At 42.9% G+C, this 19,699-nt stretch overlaps 1 protein-coding gene across 2 annotated transcripts in view; it reads right to left on the bottom strand.

Annotated features, from left to right (window-relative positions):
* The window catches only part of exd3 (exonuclease 3'-5' domain containing 3), an 81,480-nt gene that overhangs the window by 2,466 nt on the left and 59,315 nt on the right, over nt 1–19,699 (bottom strand). Inside the window, exon 20 of one of the 2 annotated variants that reach the window (XM_029628551.2) lies at nt 71–137. In XM_029628551.2, the coding sequence (XP_029484411.1) occupies nt 71–137 (67 nt within the window). Of the gene's footprint in view, nt 1–27; nt 138–19,699 lie in introns of both variants that reach the window. The other variant, XM_065007578.1, reaches the window with a different exon arrangement.

Consider the following 19,699-nt stretch of genomic DNA (forward strand, 5'->3'; position numbering starts at 1 on the left):
TTTACTTTACTAAATTAAATGTCTCACCTTTGAAACCAAAAGGTGTGTGAGGAAGGGACAGGGAACGTACCTCTCTCCTTCAGCAGGCGTGTCATGTTTTCTCTAGGCATCTTCAGGTACTGGTCACTGTTACACACCTTGAAATACAAAAGATACTGGTCACTGTTAAGGCTTCCGCATGCTTCGGTTCGGCTGACGCCTAGCCGAGAACCCAATGAGTGTTCTAGCAAACCAAACGAGTGTTTCGATCATACTCCCTTAAAAGACCTTAGCTTCAATAGTTTGTCCATTTTGAGACTCCGTAGCCAATATACACTTCCTCAAAAGTCAGAATGAATCTAAGATAGCTCAAGAAATCTGTCATTAATTGTGATGTTTTTGCAGAGATCTTAGTCGGCAGGTAGCTTAGTGGTTAGAGCTTTGGGCCAGTAACCGAAAGGTTGCTAGATCGAATCCCCAAGCTGACAAGGTAAAAATGTGTCATTCTGCCCCTGAACAAGGCAGTTAACACACTGTTCCTAGGCCATCATTGTAAATAAGAATTTGTTCTTAACTAACCTGCCTAGTTAAATAAAGGTTAAATATAAAAATAGGTCGCGCAATTTGACATCTAACTAAGCTGTTTGGTACAGCACAAACACTTAACGAACACCAAAACTAAATAAAACATCATACAATTTAGTCACAATATAATGCAAGAACTGTTCCAAACTGTTTCGGATCGGAGGCATGTGGACGACATTACACGCCCAGCCCTCCAACACACCTTGAAATACAGAAAGAAAAGTCCATATTTATCTACTGTATGACGTTGGCATGGTATTCACAAGAGACATGAATGAAGCATGGAGCTGGCAACACCACATGTACTGAATAAATGTAGCTGTGTCAACTGTAAGTCACTTTGAATAAAAACATCTGCTAGCCAAAAAGAAAGCCTGTGTAAACCTTCCTCTCCAAGGTAAGGCATTTCATGTGATGTTGTGAAGACCATCAGGCATTTCCGCAGCACCCACACACCAGACGAGAGTCAACCAGTGTCTACCCCACAGCCCATTCTCTCACACACACACCTCACCCCCCACCCCACCCAGGGGACGGAGAGGAACTGTGGAGACAGCGTTGACGCCTGGGTAGAATTCACACGTCCTTGGTGCTTTTGTGTTCTCTAGTTCTCCTGTCTCCAACCCACCTAGCAGCACACTGGTGCTAAACGCCCTGTACATACACCTGAACTCCACCCCTGTACAACAACACCACTTAAAGAAGGGGGCTGTAAATCAACAGACAGTCAGTAGAGTGAAAACAGGGTTGTATTCATTAGGGGAAAGTGGAGCAACGAAAATGAAAATGAGCGTTTTTCATTGCAAAAGTTCAGGTATTCCCTCCCCGGCTTGGTGCCTAATGAATACCAGCCAGCTCAGTTCCTGTCCTCTGTGGACAGATCTAACTATAAGGCGGTGCACAACACCTTAATAACATGAATGTGTATAACGTGTGTAAATGATATGATGGGCTCCCAGGTGGCGCAGCGGTCTATTTATTTAGCCTTTATTTAACTAAGCAAGTCAGTTAAGAAATTATTATTATTTACAATGACTGCCTACCCCAGCCAAACCCTAACTTGGACGACGCTGGACCAAATGTGCGCCACCCTATGGGACTCCCAATCACGGCCGGTTGTGATACAGCCCGGGATCGAACCAGGGTCTGTAGTGACCCCTCTCGAACTGAGATGAAGTGCCTTATACCGGAGCGGCAGGTAGCCTAGTGGTTAGAGCACTGGGCCAGTAACCAAAAGGTTGCTAGATAGAATCCCCGAGCTGACAAGGTAAACATCGGTCATTCTGCCCCTGAACAGGCAGTTAACCCACTGTTCCTAAGCAGTCATTGTAAATAAGAATTTGTTCTCAACTGACTTGCCTAGTTAAATTAAGGTCAAATTAAAATGATATGAGTTTGATCATTTTCTGGACTAATCATGATCCTATTCTGTCTATTGCTAATACTCCTTTCTCATAGGACTCACTGTATTTTGGGCTCCCGAGTGGTGCAGCGGTCTAAGGCACTGCATCTCAGTGTCACTACAGACTCTGGTTCGATCCCAGGCTGTATCACAACCGGCCGTGATTGGGAGTCCCATAAGGCGGTGCACAATTGGCCCAGCATTGTCCGGGTTAGGGTTTGGCCGGGGTAGACAGTCATTGTAAAATAATAATTTGTTTTTAACTGACTTGCCTAGTTATAGAAATGTTAAATAAAATCTCTGGGATGAGTGGTAGAAGTGGTGGGCGTCTATTTTAATAAACATACACCATCAACAATAAATCCATTATTAATATATTTTAGGTAGGTCCTAAGAAACATTGAGACTAATAAAATGTATTTTCAAAAGAATAGAATAGCATATTTTGCGTTTAATTAGGACAATGTTACGGGTCTGTGTAGCCGTTGCTGCACCATCCAAATTAAATCAATAGTTTGTTATTTTGTTCATAAACAGACTAGACACACCTACCCGATCACAGTCAACACACATATACAGTCATGGCCAAAGTTTTGAGAATGACACAAATATTAATTTTCACCAAGTTTGCTGCTTCGGTGTCTTTAGATACTTTTGTCAGATGTCACTATGGAATACTGAAGTATAATTACAAGCATTTCATGAGTGTCAAAGGCTTTTGTTGACAATTACATGAAGTTGATGCAAAGAGTCAATATTTGCAGTGTTGACCGTTCTTTTTCAAGACTTCTTCTTTTTGCAATCTGCCCTGGCATGCTGTCAATTAACTTCTGGGCCACATCCTAACTGATGGCAGCCCATTCTTGCATAATCAATGCTTGGAGTTTGTCAGAATTTGTGGGGTTTTGTTTGTCCACCCGCCTCTTGAGGATTGAGCACAAGTTCTCAATGGGATTAAGGTCTGGGGAGTTTCCTGGCCATGGACCTAAAATATCAATGTTTTGTTTGCTGAGCCACTTAGTTATCACTTTTGCATTGTGGCAAGGTGCTCCATCATGCTGGAAAAGGCATTGTTCATCACCAAACTGTTCCTGGATGGTTGGGAGAAGTTGCTCTCGGAGGATGTGTTGGTACCATTCTTTATTCATGGCTGTGTTCTTAGGCAAAAGTGTGAGTGAGCCCACTCCCTTGGCTGAGAAGCAACCCCACACATGAATGGTCTCAGGATGCTCCACTGTTGACATGACACAGGACTGATGGTAGCGCTCACCTTGTCTTCTCTGGACAAGCTTTTTTCCGGATGCCCCAAACAAACAGAAAGGGGATTCATCAGAGAAAATGACTTTACCCCAGTCCTCAGCAGTCCAATCCCTGTAACTTTTGCAGAATATCAGTCTGTCCCTGATGTTTTTCCTGGAGAGAAGTGGCTTCTTTGCTGCCCTTCTTGACACCAAGCCATCCTCAAAGTATTCTCCTCACTGTGCGTGCAGATGCACTCACACCTGCCTGCTGCCATTCCTGAGTAAGCTCTGTACTGGTGGTGCCCCGATCCCGCAGCTGAATCAACTTTAGGAGATGTTCCTGGCGCGTGCTGGACTTTCTTGGGCGCCCTGAAGCCTTCTTAACAATAATTGAACTGCTCTCCTTGAAGTTCTTGATGATCCGATAAATGGTTGATTTAGGTACAATCTTACTGGCAGCAATATCCTTGCCTGTGAAGCCCTTTTTGTGCAAAGCAATGATGACGGCACATGTTTCCTTGCAGATGACCATGGTTGACAGAGGAAGAACAATGATTCCAAGCACCACCCTCCTTTTGAAGCTTCCAGTCTGTTATTCAAACTCAATCAGCATGACATAGTGATCTCCAGCCTTGTCCTCGTCAACACTCACACTTGTGTTAACGAGAGAATCACTGACATGATGTCAGCTGGTCCTTTTGTGGCAGGGCTGAAATGCAGTGGAAATGTTTTTGGGGATTCAGTTCATTTTCATGGCAAAGAGGGACTTTGCAATTAATTGCAATTCATCTGATCACTCTTCATATCATTCTGGAGTAAATGCAAACTGCCATCATACAAACTGAGGCAGCAGACTTCGTGAAAATGTATATTTGTGTCATTCTCAAAACCTTTGGCCATGACTGTACACTGATTGGACAAAATATGAAGAACACCTGCACTTTCCATGACAGAATGACCAGGCGAAAGCAGGTGAAAGCCATGATCCCTTATTGAGGTCACTTGTTAAATCCACTTCAATTCAGTGTAGATGAAGGGGAGGCGCCAGGTTAAAGAATGATTTTAAATCCTGGAGACAATTGAGACATGGATTGTGTGTGTGTGTGCCATTCAGAGGGTAAAGGTGCAAGACAAAAGATTTAAGTGTCTTTGAACGGGTATGGTAGTAGGTGCCAGTCACACCGGTTTGATTGGGTCAAGAACTGCAACGGTGCTGGGTTTTTCACGCTCAACAGTTTCCTGTATGTATCAAGAATGGTCCACCACCCAAAAGACATCCAAACAACTTGACACAACTGTGGGAAGCATTGGAGTCAACATGAGCCAGCATCCCTGTGGAACGCTTTTGATAACTTGTAGAGTCCGTTCCCAGACGAATTGAGGCTATTCTGAGGGCACAAAGGGGGGTGCAACTCAATATTAGTATTCCTAATGTTTGGAATACTCAGTGTACATTATAGTAAAACTATAGTGGAATATAACAGAATAAAATACAATCAATTCTTCCTATACAACTTGTATCACAGGAACGTGTGGAAACGTTATATATTATAGATATTTTGAAATCGAGCCCAAGCCCATGTTTGTTTTTTTGACCCATGTTTCATCTCTTTCCTACCCTCACTCCACTATGTTAGGGAGCAGGCATAGGGTCTGATTTTCATCATGACACCGATAGAAAATAATAGCAATCTTTATTTTCAAAAGCATGTCTCGTGCTCGTATTTCACAACCTCTGGCTTTTAGAGTTGCCTACATGAGATCGATCAAAATGAAAGGCCTACTTTTGATTTAGGCTAAATTGTTGCATACTAAATGTTTATGATCAGTGATAGATGAGCAAATTAATAGTTTTGCCATACCGGCTCCACTTATTTGCACAGCCAGAAACAGATGAACCAAATAGCCTATACAGACAGATTCAGTGAAACAAAATCACATTGATTGATTATCAGACAAGTCAGTGAAGTCACAGGATTTTGATCGGGAGTAAGCCTTGGCTACTAAACGACCGAAGAGCCAAATAATCCCCTTGTTAAACTACATAACATCCTGGCCAAATGTTCTGATCACTACTAATAAATGAGTCAACCAGACAAGATGATAATGAGCAGCATTCAGCTGAACTTAGCTAACATGTCCACAGCCTAATTGTAGTCTACCCAATATCCAAATGGAGATTCAATGAAAACTGATTTATCAAGATGAGTCCCAACGCTGGTCTCAAAGCAGCGCTGACCCAATCAAAAGGGTGCTGAAATGATAGTCTAGTTGACCACACGCGGATAGGCTATTGTATTACAACGATTGGACCACTTTGGGACTTTCAGTAAGCAACAATTTGATACATGCATTCAATTGCATTAAATCCAATAAAAAATGTATTTGTCACATGCGCCAAATACAACCTTAGTGAAGTGCTTACTTACAAGTCCTAAACCAACAATGCAGAGTAAGAAATGATCTAAAGTTTTAAAAAAGTTACAATAAAATAACAATAACGGGGCTATATACAGTGAGTACCGGTATACATTCAATGTGCGTGGGTACAGGTTAGTTGAGATAATTGAGGTCATATGTACATGTAGGTTGAGTTATTAGTGACTATATATAGAGTAGCAGCAGTGTAAAAAAGGGGTCAATGTAAATAGTCTGGGTGGCCATCTGATTAACTGTTCAGCAGTCTCATGGCTTGGGGGTAGAAGCTGTTAAGAAGTCTTTTGGACATTGATTTAGCATTCCAGTACTGCTTGCTGTGTGGTAGAAGAGAGAACAGTCTGTGACTTTAGGGCCTTCCTCTGACACCGCCTGGTATAGAGGTCCCGGATGGCAGGGAGCTCTGCCCCAGTGATGTACTGGGCCGTACGCACTACCCTCTGTAGTGCTTTGTGGTCGGATGCCGAGCAGTTGCCACACCAGTCGGTGATGCAACCAGTCAGGATGCTCTCGATGGTGCAGCTGTTGAACTTTTTGAGGATCTGAGGACTCATGACAAATCTTTTCAGTCTTCTGAGGGGGCATAGGCATTATCGTGCCATCTTCACGACCATGATAGTTTGTTGGTGATGTGGATACATTAGCCTACTTTGTTCCAATATTTTCGTCATTCAGTGCTATTCATTCCCACATTAATTCTTCATGGATCCATCTAGTTGTGTTTGAGAAAACCATGCCTTGCAAAGTTTAGAACTGCCAGGAAGATGGTAGTAACAGGCGCTGCCTAGCAAACATCAAGAGATTAAGAGTGTAGTCCGTGTCAATGCAGCCTCAGCATTACGGCTACTTTTCATACTAAGCCGTAGTCAGAACTTTACTGAAATTACTAGTCATTTGGAGGAAATAAAAGTTTCTGCTTTGATACTGACAAAACCTTTCAGATATAAAGAAAAGTAGGAAAACAGTTGGTGGGAAAAGGGATATAAGCGATGTGATTGTAGAGACTGCAGTGTAGTCCATTGAGGTGTGGGAGTGACACAGGTGTTAACCTCTGAATGGAGACGTCGCTCTCACGCCCTCAGTATTCTACCTTGGCTGATCTCTCATTCACTCACACACACACACCAGCATTTCAGCCAGGAAAACAGTCACTATTTACTCAGCTCAAAGTTTCCCATGGTTGAGCAAGTCAGAACCTGCTCCCGTAACTCTCCCAGCTTATCCATGTGCTGTTTTCATTCCTTCCATCCACGTTTGTTACACAGACACAACACACAGACACAAACACACCGTCCTCCCACACACACACACACAGACACACAGCCCTCACAAACACACACACAATTCTGACACAAATACACACACACTGTCCACACACACACACCGTTCTGACACAAATTCACACACACCGTTCTGACACAAATAGACACCATCCTCATCACACACACCATTCCCTCTCTACACACACACACTACCATAAAATGGTACTTAAAAAATACATACATGTTGTCCACACATAAACACAACAAATGTGTCAAATGTTTCATGAGTGTTGCTAAGATACACTTGTAACCCAGCTCTCTATACTCTTCTTACAAGTCTGGGTATCTCACACTTTTTGGGGACAAAGAGAATGTTCGTTGTTGTGACAATAAGGGTATTAAGAATGTGATACTGTGTGTGAAAGGAGAGGTGGTGGAGAAAAGGCTAGAGAGGAGAAAGGCAGAGGGCTAGCGAGTGAAAAGGGAGAGGAAAGGTGGGAGGTGGTGGGAGAGAGACTTTTCTTAGACTGACAGAGTCCCGCTCTCCTCAGGCCGCTCCCATGGGAAAATCCTGGACCGCACACAGGAGGCAGGACTGGCCGTCTGCTGGTTAACACAACCCAGTGCCGATAGCCAATGGAGAGCGAGTGAGCCAGCCGCTAGCCAATGGAGTGTTAGTGACACAAGCCGCTAGCCAATGGAGAGCTAGTGACCCGGGCCGCTAGCCAATGGCGAGCCGGCCGGTAGCCAATGGAGCACTAGTGACCCGGGCCACTAGCCCATGAAGCTCTAGTGATCCGGGCCGCTAGTGAATGGACTGTTAGTGACCCGGGCCGCTAGCCAATGGAGTGCTAGTGACCTAGGTCGCTAGCCAATGGAGCATTAGTGAATTGATTCAAACTGCAGAGAGAGGAGAGTGGAGTGATTCAGGTAAAGATCAGCTAGGGAGGGAAGAGTAACATCATGGGAACTGGGGGGGAGGGGTGTTGGAGACAGAGAACGAGAGCAGGCGAGAGATTCTCCAGGACTCTCTCCACTAGTAGTTACCTGACCTCTCTGCTATGTGGTAGTTGGTATGCTAGGAACGATAGCCAACACATTGATACCGATGCAAAATAAAAAGCACATTATCTGTTTATTTCATTGAAACTAAAATAAATACAAGTGGGTACAAACCAAACCATATAAATATGTAAATACGGTGCAGTCAGTGCTCACACATGTGGATTGTTGAGTACATGACATACAAATCAATTGGGCACACCTTCTCATTCCAGGGTTTTTCTTTATTTCTTTACTATTTTCTACATTGTAGATGAATAGTGAAGAAATCAAAACTATGAAATAACACATATGGAATCATGTAGTAACCAAACAAGTGCTAAACAACTCAAAATATATTTTATATTTGAGATTATTCAAAGTAGCCACCCTTTGCCTTGATGACAGCTTTGCACACCCCTACCTTGTCACAGCACAACTGATTGGCTCAAACGCATGAAAAAGTAAGAAATTCCACAAATGTACTTTTAACAAGGCACACTTGTTAATCGAAATGTATTCCAGGTGACTACCTCATTAAGCTGGTTGAGAGAATGCCAAGAGTGTGCAAAGCTGTCATGAAGGCAAAGGGTGGTTACTTTGAACAAACTAAAATATATTATTTCGATTGTTTAACACTTTTTTGGTTACTACATGATTCCATATGTGTTATTTCATAGTTTTGATGTCTTCACTATTAGTCTACAATGTAGAAAAAAGTACAAATTAAGAAAAACTCTTGAATGAGTAGGTGTGTCCAAACTTTCGACTGGTTCTGTATGTATACATGAACTGATATGATGGCACATAAACAAAACCTTTCAAACCATCAAAAAGTGATTTTTTTGTTGTTGTTGACTTTCCCAGTTACAACTATGGAAATGACTTGTTTAAGGGGGTAATGTGTGTGCATTTAGCTGCTCTGCAGTAGAAAACTCATTGAGTTTGAACTCCCCACTTTCACATCACAGAGACCCTGCAGCTCTTTGATTAGTGCATCTGGGTTAATGAGTAGGTCTGACCTGTGATGAACCCTGAATGTGGAACAGCTAGGGTCCTGTCCTGACTGAATATCTACAGTCTAACTCCGGCTAATGTCACAGACAGGTCAGCAGCCAGGCATGTTTTTCCATTTGTGTTTCCACCAACATACAGCTTTGTGAAGTCAGATAATGTCGGGGTATGTTGATAATGTTGGGTTATGCAGTCTAGACAATGTTGGGTTATGTACGCGGCAGGTAGCCTAGTGGTTAGAGCATCGGACTAGTAACTGAAAGGTTGCAAGATCGGCTCCCCGAGCTGACAAGGTACAAAATCTGTCATTCTGCCCCTGAACAAGGCAGTTAACCCACTGTTTCTAGGCCGACAATGAAAATAAGAATTTGTTCTTAAATGACTTTCCTAGTTAAATAATTTTTTTTACAGTGCCTTTGGAATGTTCAGACCCCTTGACTTTTCCCACATTTTGTTACGTTACAGCCTTATTCTAAAATGGATTACATTATTTTTCTCTCCTCCATCTACACACAATACCCCATAATAATAATTTAAAAAGGTTTATAGAAACTGTTGCAAATTTATTACAAACAAAAAACAGAAATATCATATTTACATAAGTATTTAGACCCTTTACTCAGTACTTTGTTGAAGCACCTTTGGCAGTGATTACAGCATCGAGGCGTCTTGGCATCGAGTCGACGCTACAAGCTTGGCACACCTGAATTTGGGGAGTTTCTCCCAATCTTCTCTGCAGATCCTCTCAAGCTCTGTCAGGTTGGATGGGGTGCGTTGCTGCACAGCTATTTTCAGGTCTATCCAGAGATGTTCGATCAGGTTCAGGTCCGAGCTCTGGCTGGGCCACTGAAGGACAATCAGAGACTTTTCCCGAAGCCACTCCTGCGTTGTCTTGGTTGTGTGCTTAGGGTTGTTGTCCTTTTGGAAGGTGAAGCTTCGCCCCAATTTGAAGCCCTGAGTGTTCTGGAGCAGGTTTTCATCAAGGATCTCTCTGTACTTTGCTCCGTTCATCTTTGCCTGACTAGTCTCCCAATCCTTGCCACTGAAAAACATCCCCACAGCATGATACTGCCACCACGCTTCATCGTGGGGATGGTGCCAGGTTTTCTTCCGACATGACGCTTGACATTCAGGCCAAAGAGTTCAATCTTGGTTTCATCAGACCAGAGAATCTTGTTTCTCATGGTCTGATAGTCTTTAGGTGCCTTTTGGCAAACTCCAAGCGGACTGTCATGTCTGGCCATAAAGGCCTGATTGGTGCTGCAGAGATGATTGCCCTTCTGGAAGTTTCTCCCATCTCCACAGAGGAACTCTGGAGCTCTGTCAGAGTGACCATCGGGTTCTTGGTCACCTCCCTGACCAAGGCCCTTCTCCTCCGATTGCTCAGTTTGGCTGGGCGGCCAGCTCTAGGGATAGTTTTGGTGGTTCCAAACTTCTTCCATTTAAGAATGGAGGCCACTGTGTTCTTGGGGACCGTCAATGCTGCAGACATTGTTTTGGTACCCTTCTCCAGATCTGTGCCTCGACACAATCCTGCCTCGGAGCTCTACGGACAATTCCTTCAACCTCATGGCTTGGTTTTTGCTCTGACATGCACTGTCAACTGTGGGACCTTGTATAGACAGTTGTGTGCCTTTCAGAATCATGTCCAATCAATTGAATTTACCACAGGTGGACATCAAGTATGATCAATGAAAATAGGATGCACCTGAGCTCAATTTCAAGTCTCATAGGAAGGGGTCTGAATACTTAGGTAAATAAGGTATTTCTGTTTGCTAAGATGTAAAAAATAAAAATTGGGCTGTGTCATTATGGGGTATTATGTGTAGATTGCTGAGATTTATTTACTTATTTCATCCATTTGAGATTAAATCTGTCACACAACAAAATGTTGGAAAAGTCAAGGGGTCTGAATACTTTCCGAAGGCACAGTAGCGTAGATAATGTTGGGTTTCGCTGACTTTTGATGCCGGTGCAAGTTTCTGGGGTTTTTCAAACATGCTTTTTCCTTTCCGTTTTCCTCCAACTTTGTGAATTGCGATATTGTTGTTTAATGTTAATAGTGTTGGGTTATGGATTCTAGATAATGTTGTGTTATGTTAATAGTGTTGGGTTATGGAGTCTAGATAATGTTATGTTAATAGTGTTGGGTTATGGATTCTAGATAATGTTGTGTTATGTTAATAGTGTTGGGTTATGGAGTCTAGATAATGTTGTGTTAATAGTGTTGGGTTATGGAGTCTAGATAATGTTGTGTTATGTTAATAGTGATGGGTTATGGAGTCTAGATTACATTTACATTTACATTTAAGTCATTTAGCAGACGCTCTTATCCAGAGCGACTTGTTTAATGTTAATAGTGTTGGGTTATGGAGTCTAGATAATGTTGTGTTAATAGTGTTGGGTTATGGAGTCTAGATAATGTTATGTTAATAGTGTTGGGTTATGGAGTCTAGATAATGTTATGTTAATAGTGTTGGGTTATGGAGTCTAGATAATGTTGTGTTATGTTAATAGTGTTGGGTTATGGAGTCTAGATAATGTTGTGTTAATAGTGTTGGGTTATGGAGTCTAGATAATGTTATGTTAATAGTGTTGGGTTATGGAGTCTAGATAATGTTGTGTTAATAGTGTTGGGTTATGGAGTCTAGATAATGTTGTGTTATGTTAATAGTGTTGGGTTATGGAGTCTAGATAATGTTGTGTTAATAGTGTTGGGTTATGGAGTCTAGATAATGTTGTGTTAATAGTGTTGGGTTATGGAGTCTAGATAATGTTGTGTTATGTTAATAGTGTTGGGTTATGGAGTCTAGATAATGTTGTGTTATGTTAATAGTGTTGGGTTATGGAGTCTAGATAATGTTGTGTTATGTTAATAGTGTTGGGTTATGGATTCTAGATAATGTTGTTTAATGTTAATAGTGTTGGGTTATGGAGTCTAGATAATGTTGTGTTATGTTAATAGTGTTGGGTTATGGAGTCTAGATAATGTTGTGTTATGTTAATAGTGTTGGGTTATGGAGTCTAGATAATGTTATGTTAATAGTGTTGGGTTATGGAGTCTAGATAATGTTATGTTAATAGTGTTGGGTTATGGAGTCTAGATAATGTTGTGTTAATAGTGTTGGGTTATGGAGTCTAGATAATGTTGTGTTAATAGTGTTGGGTTATGGAGTCTAGATAATGTTATGTTAATAGTGTTGGGTTATGGAGTCTAGATAATGTTGTGTTAATAGTGTTGGGTTATGGAGTCTAGATAATGTTGTGTTAATAGTGTTGGGTTATGGAGTCTAGATAATGTTATGTTAATAGTGTTGGGTTATGGAGTCTAGATAATGTTGTGTTATGTTAATAGTGTTGGGTTATGGAGTCTAGATAATGTTGTGTTATGTTAATAGTGTTGGGTTATGGAGTCTAGATAATGTTCTGTTAATAGTGTTGGGTTATGGAGTCTAGATAATGTTGTGTTAATAGTGTTGGGTTATGGAGTCTAGATAATGTTGTGTTATGTTAATAGTGTTGGGTTATGGAGTCTAGATAATGTTGTGTTATGTTAATAGTGTTGGGTTATGGATTCTAGATAATGTTGTGTTAATAGTGTTGGGTTATGGAGTCTAGATAATGTTGTGTTGTGTTAATAGTGTTGGGTTATGGAGTCTAGATAATGTTGTGTTATGTTAATAGTGTTGGGTTATGGAGTCTAGATAATGTTGTGTTATGTTAATAGTGTTGGGTTATGGAGTCTAGATAATGTTGTGTTATGTTAATAGTGTTGGGTTATGGAGTCTAGATAATGTTGTGTTATGTTAATAGTGTTGGGTTATGGAGTCTAGATAATGTTGTGTTATGTTAATAGTGTTGGGTTATGGAGTCTAGATAATGTTGTGTTATGTTAATAGTGTTGGGTTATGGAGTCTAGATAATGTTGTGTTATGTTAATAGTGTTGGGTTATGGAGTCTAGATAATGTTGTGTTATGTTAATAGTGTTGGGTTATGTAGCCTAGATAATGTTGGGTTGTGCTCACTGTTGGTTTCGGCCATCTCTAGTTATTTTCTTGGCAGGAATGTAATCAGGACAACAGGAGTTTGTCTAGGGATGGGTCAGCTCCAATTTTATATCAGTGGAGGTTAATCTCAGAAAAACAGAAATTCATGATTCATCAGGAAGAATCCCATTCTTTCTTCTGCCTAGCATACAGAGCTCAAAAGGGTACTTTAGGTTCGAGTGCAAAAAGAGGGCCAGGCAACAGAGCAATTGATTAAGAGGAGTCTTTATGTCCTTGGCTTAGCCCCAGGATCCCGGCCGGTAGTGGCTTTGTTTGGTAGTGGCTTGGGAACAGCCAGGGGCTCCACACATGCACAGAAACCCCCATTGATTGTTGCCCTCCTAGCCCTCAGTGTAGTCTCAGCATTAGATAGTCACAAATACTGTTCCCTGGCCCTATGAGTTCATTCTATTTTCCCTTTCACCTCTCTCTCTCTTTCTTTACCAGGCCAGATAGGTGAGGCTTACTAACTCAAAACAGCTCAGGCAACCAACATGTTGAAAAGGTCCTTGGACAATGCGATTGGGGTAATGAGTTTTGAAGGAGTTTAAAAACAGCTAACCCCCCCAAAAAAAAAATATTCAACAGCTAGTATGTGAGTGTTGCTGACCAGAAGAAACTGTTTTGGGAATATAGATTAAGGGACAAGTAGTAGCTATAGATTGAAACATGCTGTAACTGGGGCCTAGAATTCTACATTCCATTTCCATGGAGTTTTGGATGACGGTAATTGTCCAACCAAATGACTGCAGTCTCCGTAATAACCGTTGGAATAGCAATCCACTCTCCTCCGCTCGACCGCATGAGCTGCCATAGAAATTGAATGAATAGAATGGGTATCCCCATTCAAGTCAATGATGGCATAATGGGGAGGACCGGCGGCCATTGGGTGTGTACCGATAGGAGAAAAGCATGAAGTAAAAGCAGGAATTGTACCCATCAATATGTTCTGTAATTTGTTGATTCAACTCAACTGACATTACAAAATAAATACATTCCATTACATGAGCCACATCAGTTAACATCATTTGAATGAACATTCTACAATACCCAGGAGTTTACCAAGCTAATTGTTAGGGTTAGGGGTTCCAAGATCCTTCTATTCATTATATTTCTATGTGTGCTGCTGCTGCATTGTGGTGGGCGTTGCCAAGGGAACCAAAAGACTTGTTCACAACAACACCTTGAGTGTGCCAACCTTAACTGTGTTATTACTGTGCTAACATTGTGTTTTTATTAGCAAAACATAGTGCTGTAATGATCAGGTCCAATAGAACCACTAGTCATATCTCATCAAATATACTGAGAATTCAGAGACCAGGGCCCGTATTTATAAAGCATCTCAGAGGATAAGTGCTGATCTAGGATCACCCCCTGTCCTCTCTGATCTAGGATCACCCCCCTGTCCTCTCTGATCTAGGATCACCCCCCTGTCCTCTCACCCCCCTGTCCTCTCTGATCTAGGATCCCCCCGTACACGTAATCTTATTCAATATGAACTAAGATATGAAACTGATCCTAAATCGGCACTCCCACGGGTTTATTGAGAGATAAGAACAATGTTGACAATGTGGCAGATATAAATGGAATGAACGGCGGACAGGATTCCCTACGACAGACAATCAGATCGTAACTGTTCCAAAACAACGGTTAGTGAGTGCACCCGCCCACTCACTCACTCACTCACTCAAAGTCAACATTCTGTCTTGTCTCTTCCCAAGCTTCTGTCTGACGGCTCCGTCATGGGAGCGCCACCAGATTCCGTTGCGCAACCCGCTATCGCGGCCACATATTTCACACCTTTGTTCTGATACAAGCACACACAAGCATGCACGGGATGACATTGTAATGTTACGTGATTCATAATCAACTGTAAATATTGACAGTGGCTGCTGCTCTGCCCTGCAGCTCCCTGAGAAAGCTGTGGGATGGGACTGGGAAGGGTGTGTGGGGTGGTGGGACAAGGACATTGCCAGGGTTGGGAGACTAGGGTGAGGTGCAGGAGAAAGATGAGGAAGCTGTGGGACGGGGAAGGAGAAGTGAATTTCTACACTTTGATCTTACGCCTCCTCAGGTACAATTTTTTGACTGTCTCACACAATTATGGCTGAAACTACCTAGATAGAAGTAGGATTGAGTTGATGGAGAGTGTGTGTGAGAGAGCGCGCAGAGGGACATCAAAGCTCTCCCTCAGAGCGCCAGTGTCAACAAGAGATGCAGCGGCCTGAGGAGGTAGAACGCAGCGGAGGAAGAGATGGGGAGAGAGAAAGAGACGGGTTTCAAAAAGGAAGCAGGACAAGACAGTGAACAGGTGGAGGTTAAGGAGGGGGAGAAAGGAGGGAGAGGAGGTTAAGGAGGAGGAGAGAGGGGGGGTTAAGGAGGAGAGGAGGAGTTTAGAAGAAGGAAGAGGGGGAGGAGAAGGTTAAGGAGGAGAGGAGGAGTTTAGAAGAAGGAAGAGGGGGAGGAGAAGGTTAAGGAGGAGAGGAGGAGTTTAGAAGAAGGAAGAGGGGGAGGAGAAGGTTAAGGAGGAGAGAGGAGTTTAGAAGAAGGAAGAGGGGGAGGAGAAGGTTAAGGAGGAGAGAGGAGGAGGTTAGGAAGGAGGAGAGAGGGAGGGAGGGAGAGGTTAAGAAGGAGGAGAGGGGGAGGAGAAGGTTAAGAAGGAGGAGAGGAGGGGAGGTTAAGAAGGAAAGAGGAGGAGGTTAAGAAGGAGTAGAGAGGAGGGGGAGGTTAAGGAGAAGAGGGGAGGAGGTGGTTAAGAAGGAGAAGAGGGGAGGAGAGGGGAGAAGGAGGGTAAGAAGGAAGAGGGGAGGAGGAGGTTAAGAAGGAGAAGAAAGGAGGGGGAGGTGAAGAAGGAGAAGAGAGGAGGGGGAGGTGAAGAAGGAGAAGGTGAAGAAGGAGAAGAGAGGGGGAGGTGAAGAAGGAGAAGAGGAGGGGGTGGTTAAGAAGAAGAGAGGGGGGTTAAGAAGGAGAAGAGAGGGGGAGGTTAAGAAGGAGAAGAGAGGGGGAGGTGAAGAAGGAGGAGAGGAGGGGTGGTTAAGAAGAAGAGGGGGTTAAGAAGGAGAAGAGAGGGAGAGGTTAAGAAGGAGAAGAGAGGGGGAGGTTAAGAAGGAGAAGAGAGGAGGGGAGGTGAAGGAGAAGTAGAGAGGAGGGGGAGGTGAAGGAGAAGTAGAGAGGACAGGGAGGTTAAGAAGGAGAAGAGAGGAGGTGGAGGTTAAGAAGAAGTAGAGAGGAGGGGGAGGTGAAGGAGAAGTAGAGAGGACAGGGAGGGTAAGAAAGAAGAGAGGGGAGGAGGAGGTTAAGAAGGAGAAGAGAGGAGGGGGATGTTAAAAAGCAGCGAGGAGGAGGTGGTTAAGGAGTTGGGGTGGTATGGAAAGGAGTGTGTGGGGGGTCACCTCTACTGGTGTGAAAGCAATGAGGTAAAGTCAATAGAAAGAGCAGAGAGTTCCTGTGTCACTCTCCTCCCTCCCCCCGGCTAAATTCCCCAGGGCCAGCGGCAGTCCCTTTCAGTCTCCTGTGACACAGTAATTATAAGTGTGGGAACTGAATCTGTCCCTTTTTCAGTGCCCCTTCGCCCTCTAAACAGCTCTCCCTCCCCCTTCTATTCCGCCTCGCTCCATCCTACCCCACCTCAGCACTCTATCTCAGAGGCAGAGCACCCCTCCCCTCTCCAGCAGCCTGCACTACACTGATATTCATGAACTGCACACCAGCTTGCCCCCCCCCCCTCTCTCCCTCCAGTGACAGAGCTGAGCCCACTATGCTCGCTCTCAAAGCAGTCAGTGCAGCACTGCTCTCTCCCGCTCTCTGTCAACCCCCCCCACTCCCTTCGCTCGCTATCTCCATGCTGATAACCATGGGAACCACACTGTGGGAACCGGCCACAAGTTCACAAAAATAGACAGAGGCTGACGGAGGAAAAGGACGGGAAGAGAACAGAAAGAAAGGAATCCATCCAGGGGGGGAGGGGCTTATCTAGATGGACAGGTACACGGGTGTCCAATCACCTGGAACCCTCATCTTGGCCCCAACAGACAGCGTGTAATCTCTCACATCAATGGAGCTGCTGCTTTGATTGGAATCAGTTGAATCTTTGTCACCGTGGTGATCACACACAGACACACTGGCTCTGGGAAGCGGTGGACGGCCGACAGACCTGGTCTGGCACTGTCCTACCTCATTAGAAACGAGGGCACCCGAGTGGCGAGGCGCTGCATCTCAGTGGAAGAGGCGTCACGGCATCTCCAAAAAACAGCTTTCAAATTGCGCAATGTCACTACAAAATATTTCAAAAGTTGCCTGTAAACTTTGGCAAAACATTTCAAACTACTTTTGTAATACAACTTTAGTTATTTTTAAACGTTAATAATCGATCAAATTAAAGACGGGTCTATCTGTGTTCAATACAGGAAGACAACAAACCAAGCTACTTTTCAAGCCTTGCGCAACTCTCAACAGTGTTACGCCGTTCCTAGATGGCCGTACTTCTTCATTTGACAAAGAAATAACCTCAACCAAATTCCAAAGACTGGTGACATCCAGTGGAAGCGGTAGGAACTGAAAACAAGTTCCTAAGAAATATTGTTTCCCAACGAGAACCCACTGAACAGACAGAGACCTGTTCTGAACGGTTAGTCCTCTGGGTTTTGCCAGCTACATAAGTTCTGTTATACTCACAGACATGATTCAAACAGTTTTAGAAACTTCAGAGTGTTTTCTATCCAAATCTACTAATAATATGCATATCTTATATTCTTTGCATGAGTAGCAGGAAGTTGAAATTGGGCACGCTATTTATCCAAAAGTGAAAATGCTGCCCCCTATACCTTAAGAAGTTAAACCATTTACAATAAAGATCTGTGAAGTTATTTGGATTTTGACAAATTATCTTTGAAAGACAGAGTCCTGAAAAAGGGATGTTAATTTTTTTTGCTGAGTTCATTTGTATTTATTATGTGGTCCAGGAAAATTAAGGCAGTTATACATTTTAAAAACATCACAATACATTCATAACAGATTTCACAACATATTAAGTGTGTTCCCTCAGGCCTCTACTCTACTACCACATATCTATAACACAAAATACATGTGTATAATATGTAAGTCATTGTGTGTTTGTATGCATGTGTCTTTGTTTGTGTTGCTTCACAGTCCCCGATGTTCCATAAGGTGTATTTTTATCTGTTTTTTTTTTATCTAATTTTACTGCTGGCATGAGTTACAAGATGAGGAATAGAGTTCCATGTAGTCATGGCTCTATGTAGTACAGTGTGCCTCCCATAGTCTGTTCTGGACTTGGGGACTGTGAAGAGACCTCTGGTGGCATGTCTTGTGGGGTATGCATGGGTGTCCGAGTAATGCCTGTAATTTAAACAGACAGCTCGGTGCATTCAACATGCCAATACCTCTCACAAATACAAGTAGTGATGAAGTCAATCTCTCCTCCACTTTGAGCCAGGAAAGATTGACATGCATATTATTGATGTTAGCTCTATGTGTACATCCAAGGGCCAGCCATGTTGGCCTGTTCTGAACCAATTGCAATTTTCCTAAGTGTGGCACCAGACCACATGACTGAACAGTAGTCCTGGTGCGACAAAACTAGGGCCTGTAGGACCTGCCTTGTTGATAGTGATGTTAAGAATGCAGAGTAGCACTTTATTATAGACAGACGTATCACCATCCTAGCTACTATTGTATCAATATGCTTTGACCATGACAGTTTTACAATCCAGGGTTACTCCAATAGGTTTAGTGAATGATTTGTTCCAACTACAATGCTTTTAGTTTTTAAAATATGTATGACTAACTTAGTCCTTGCTACCTCTTCTGAAACTAACTGCAGCTCTTTGTTAAGTGTTGCTGTCATTTCATTCGGTGTGGTAGCTGACGTGTATAGTGTTGAGTCATCCGCATACATAGACACACTTTACTCAAAGCCAGTGGCATGTCACTACTAAAGATTGAAAGAAAGTAAGGGGCCTAGACAGCTGCCCTGGGGAATTCCTGATTCTACCTGGATTTTGTTGGAGAGGCTTCCATTAAAGAACACTCTCTGTGTTCTGTTAGATAGGTAACTCTTTATCCGCAACATAGCAGGGGGTGTAAAGCCATAACACAAGTTTTAGGATCGACTAGGATCGATAATGTCAAAAGCCACACTGAAGTCTAACACAAGAGCCCCCACAATCTTTTTATCATCAATTTCTCTCAGCCAGTCAGTCATTTGTGTAAGTGCTGTGCTTGTTGAACGTCCTTCCCTATAAGCATGCTGAAAATCTGTTGTCAATTTGTTTACTGTAAAATAGCATTGTATCTGGTCAAACATCATTTTTTTCAAAACTTTCACTAACGGTTGGTAAGAGGCTGATTGGTCGGCTATTTGAGCCAGTTAAGGGGCTTTACTATTCTTAGGTAGGGGAATAACTTTTGGTTCACTCCAGGCCTGAGAGCACACACTTTCTAGTAGGCTTAAATTTAGGGGTGGAGTGGCAATATCGTCTGCTGTTATCCTCAGTAATTTTCTATCCAAGTTGTCAGACCTCAGTGGCTTGTCATTATTGATAGGCAACAATCATTTTTTTACCTCTTCCACACTTCCTTTACGGAATTCAAACTTACAATGCTTGTCATTCACAATTTGGTCAGATATACTTGAATGTGTAGTGTCAGCATTTGTTGCTGGCATGTCATGC

The sequence above is a fragment of the Oncorhynchus nerka genome, linkage group LG22 (assembly GCF_034236695.1).
Source record: "Oncorhynchus nerka isolate Pitt River linkage group LG22, Oner_Uvic_2.0, whole genome shotgun sequence".
Taxonomy (NCBI): Eukaryota; Metazoa; Chordata; class Actinopteri; order Salmoniformes; family Salmonidae; genus Oncorhynchus; species Oncorhynchus nerka.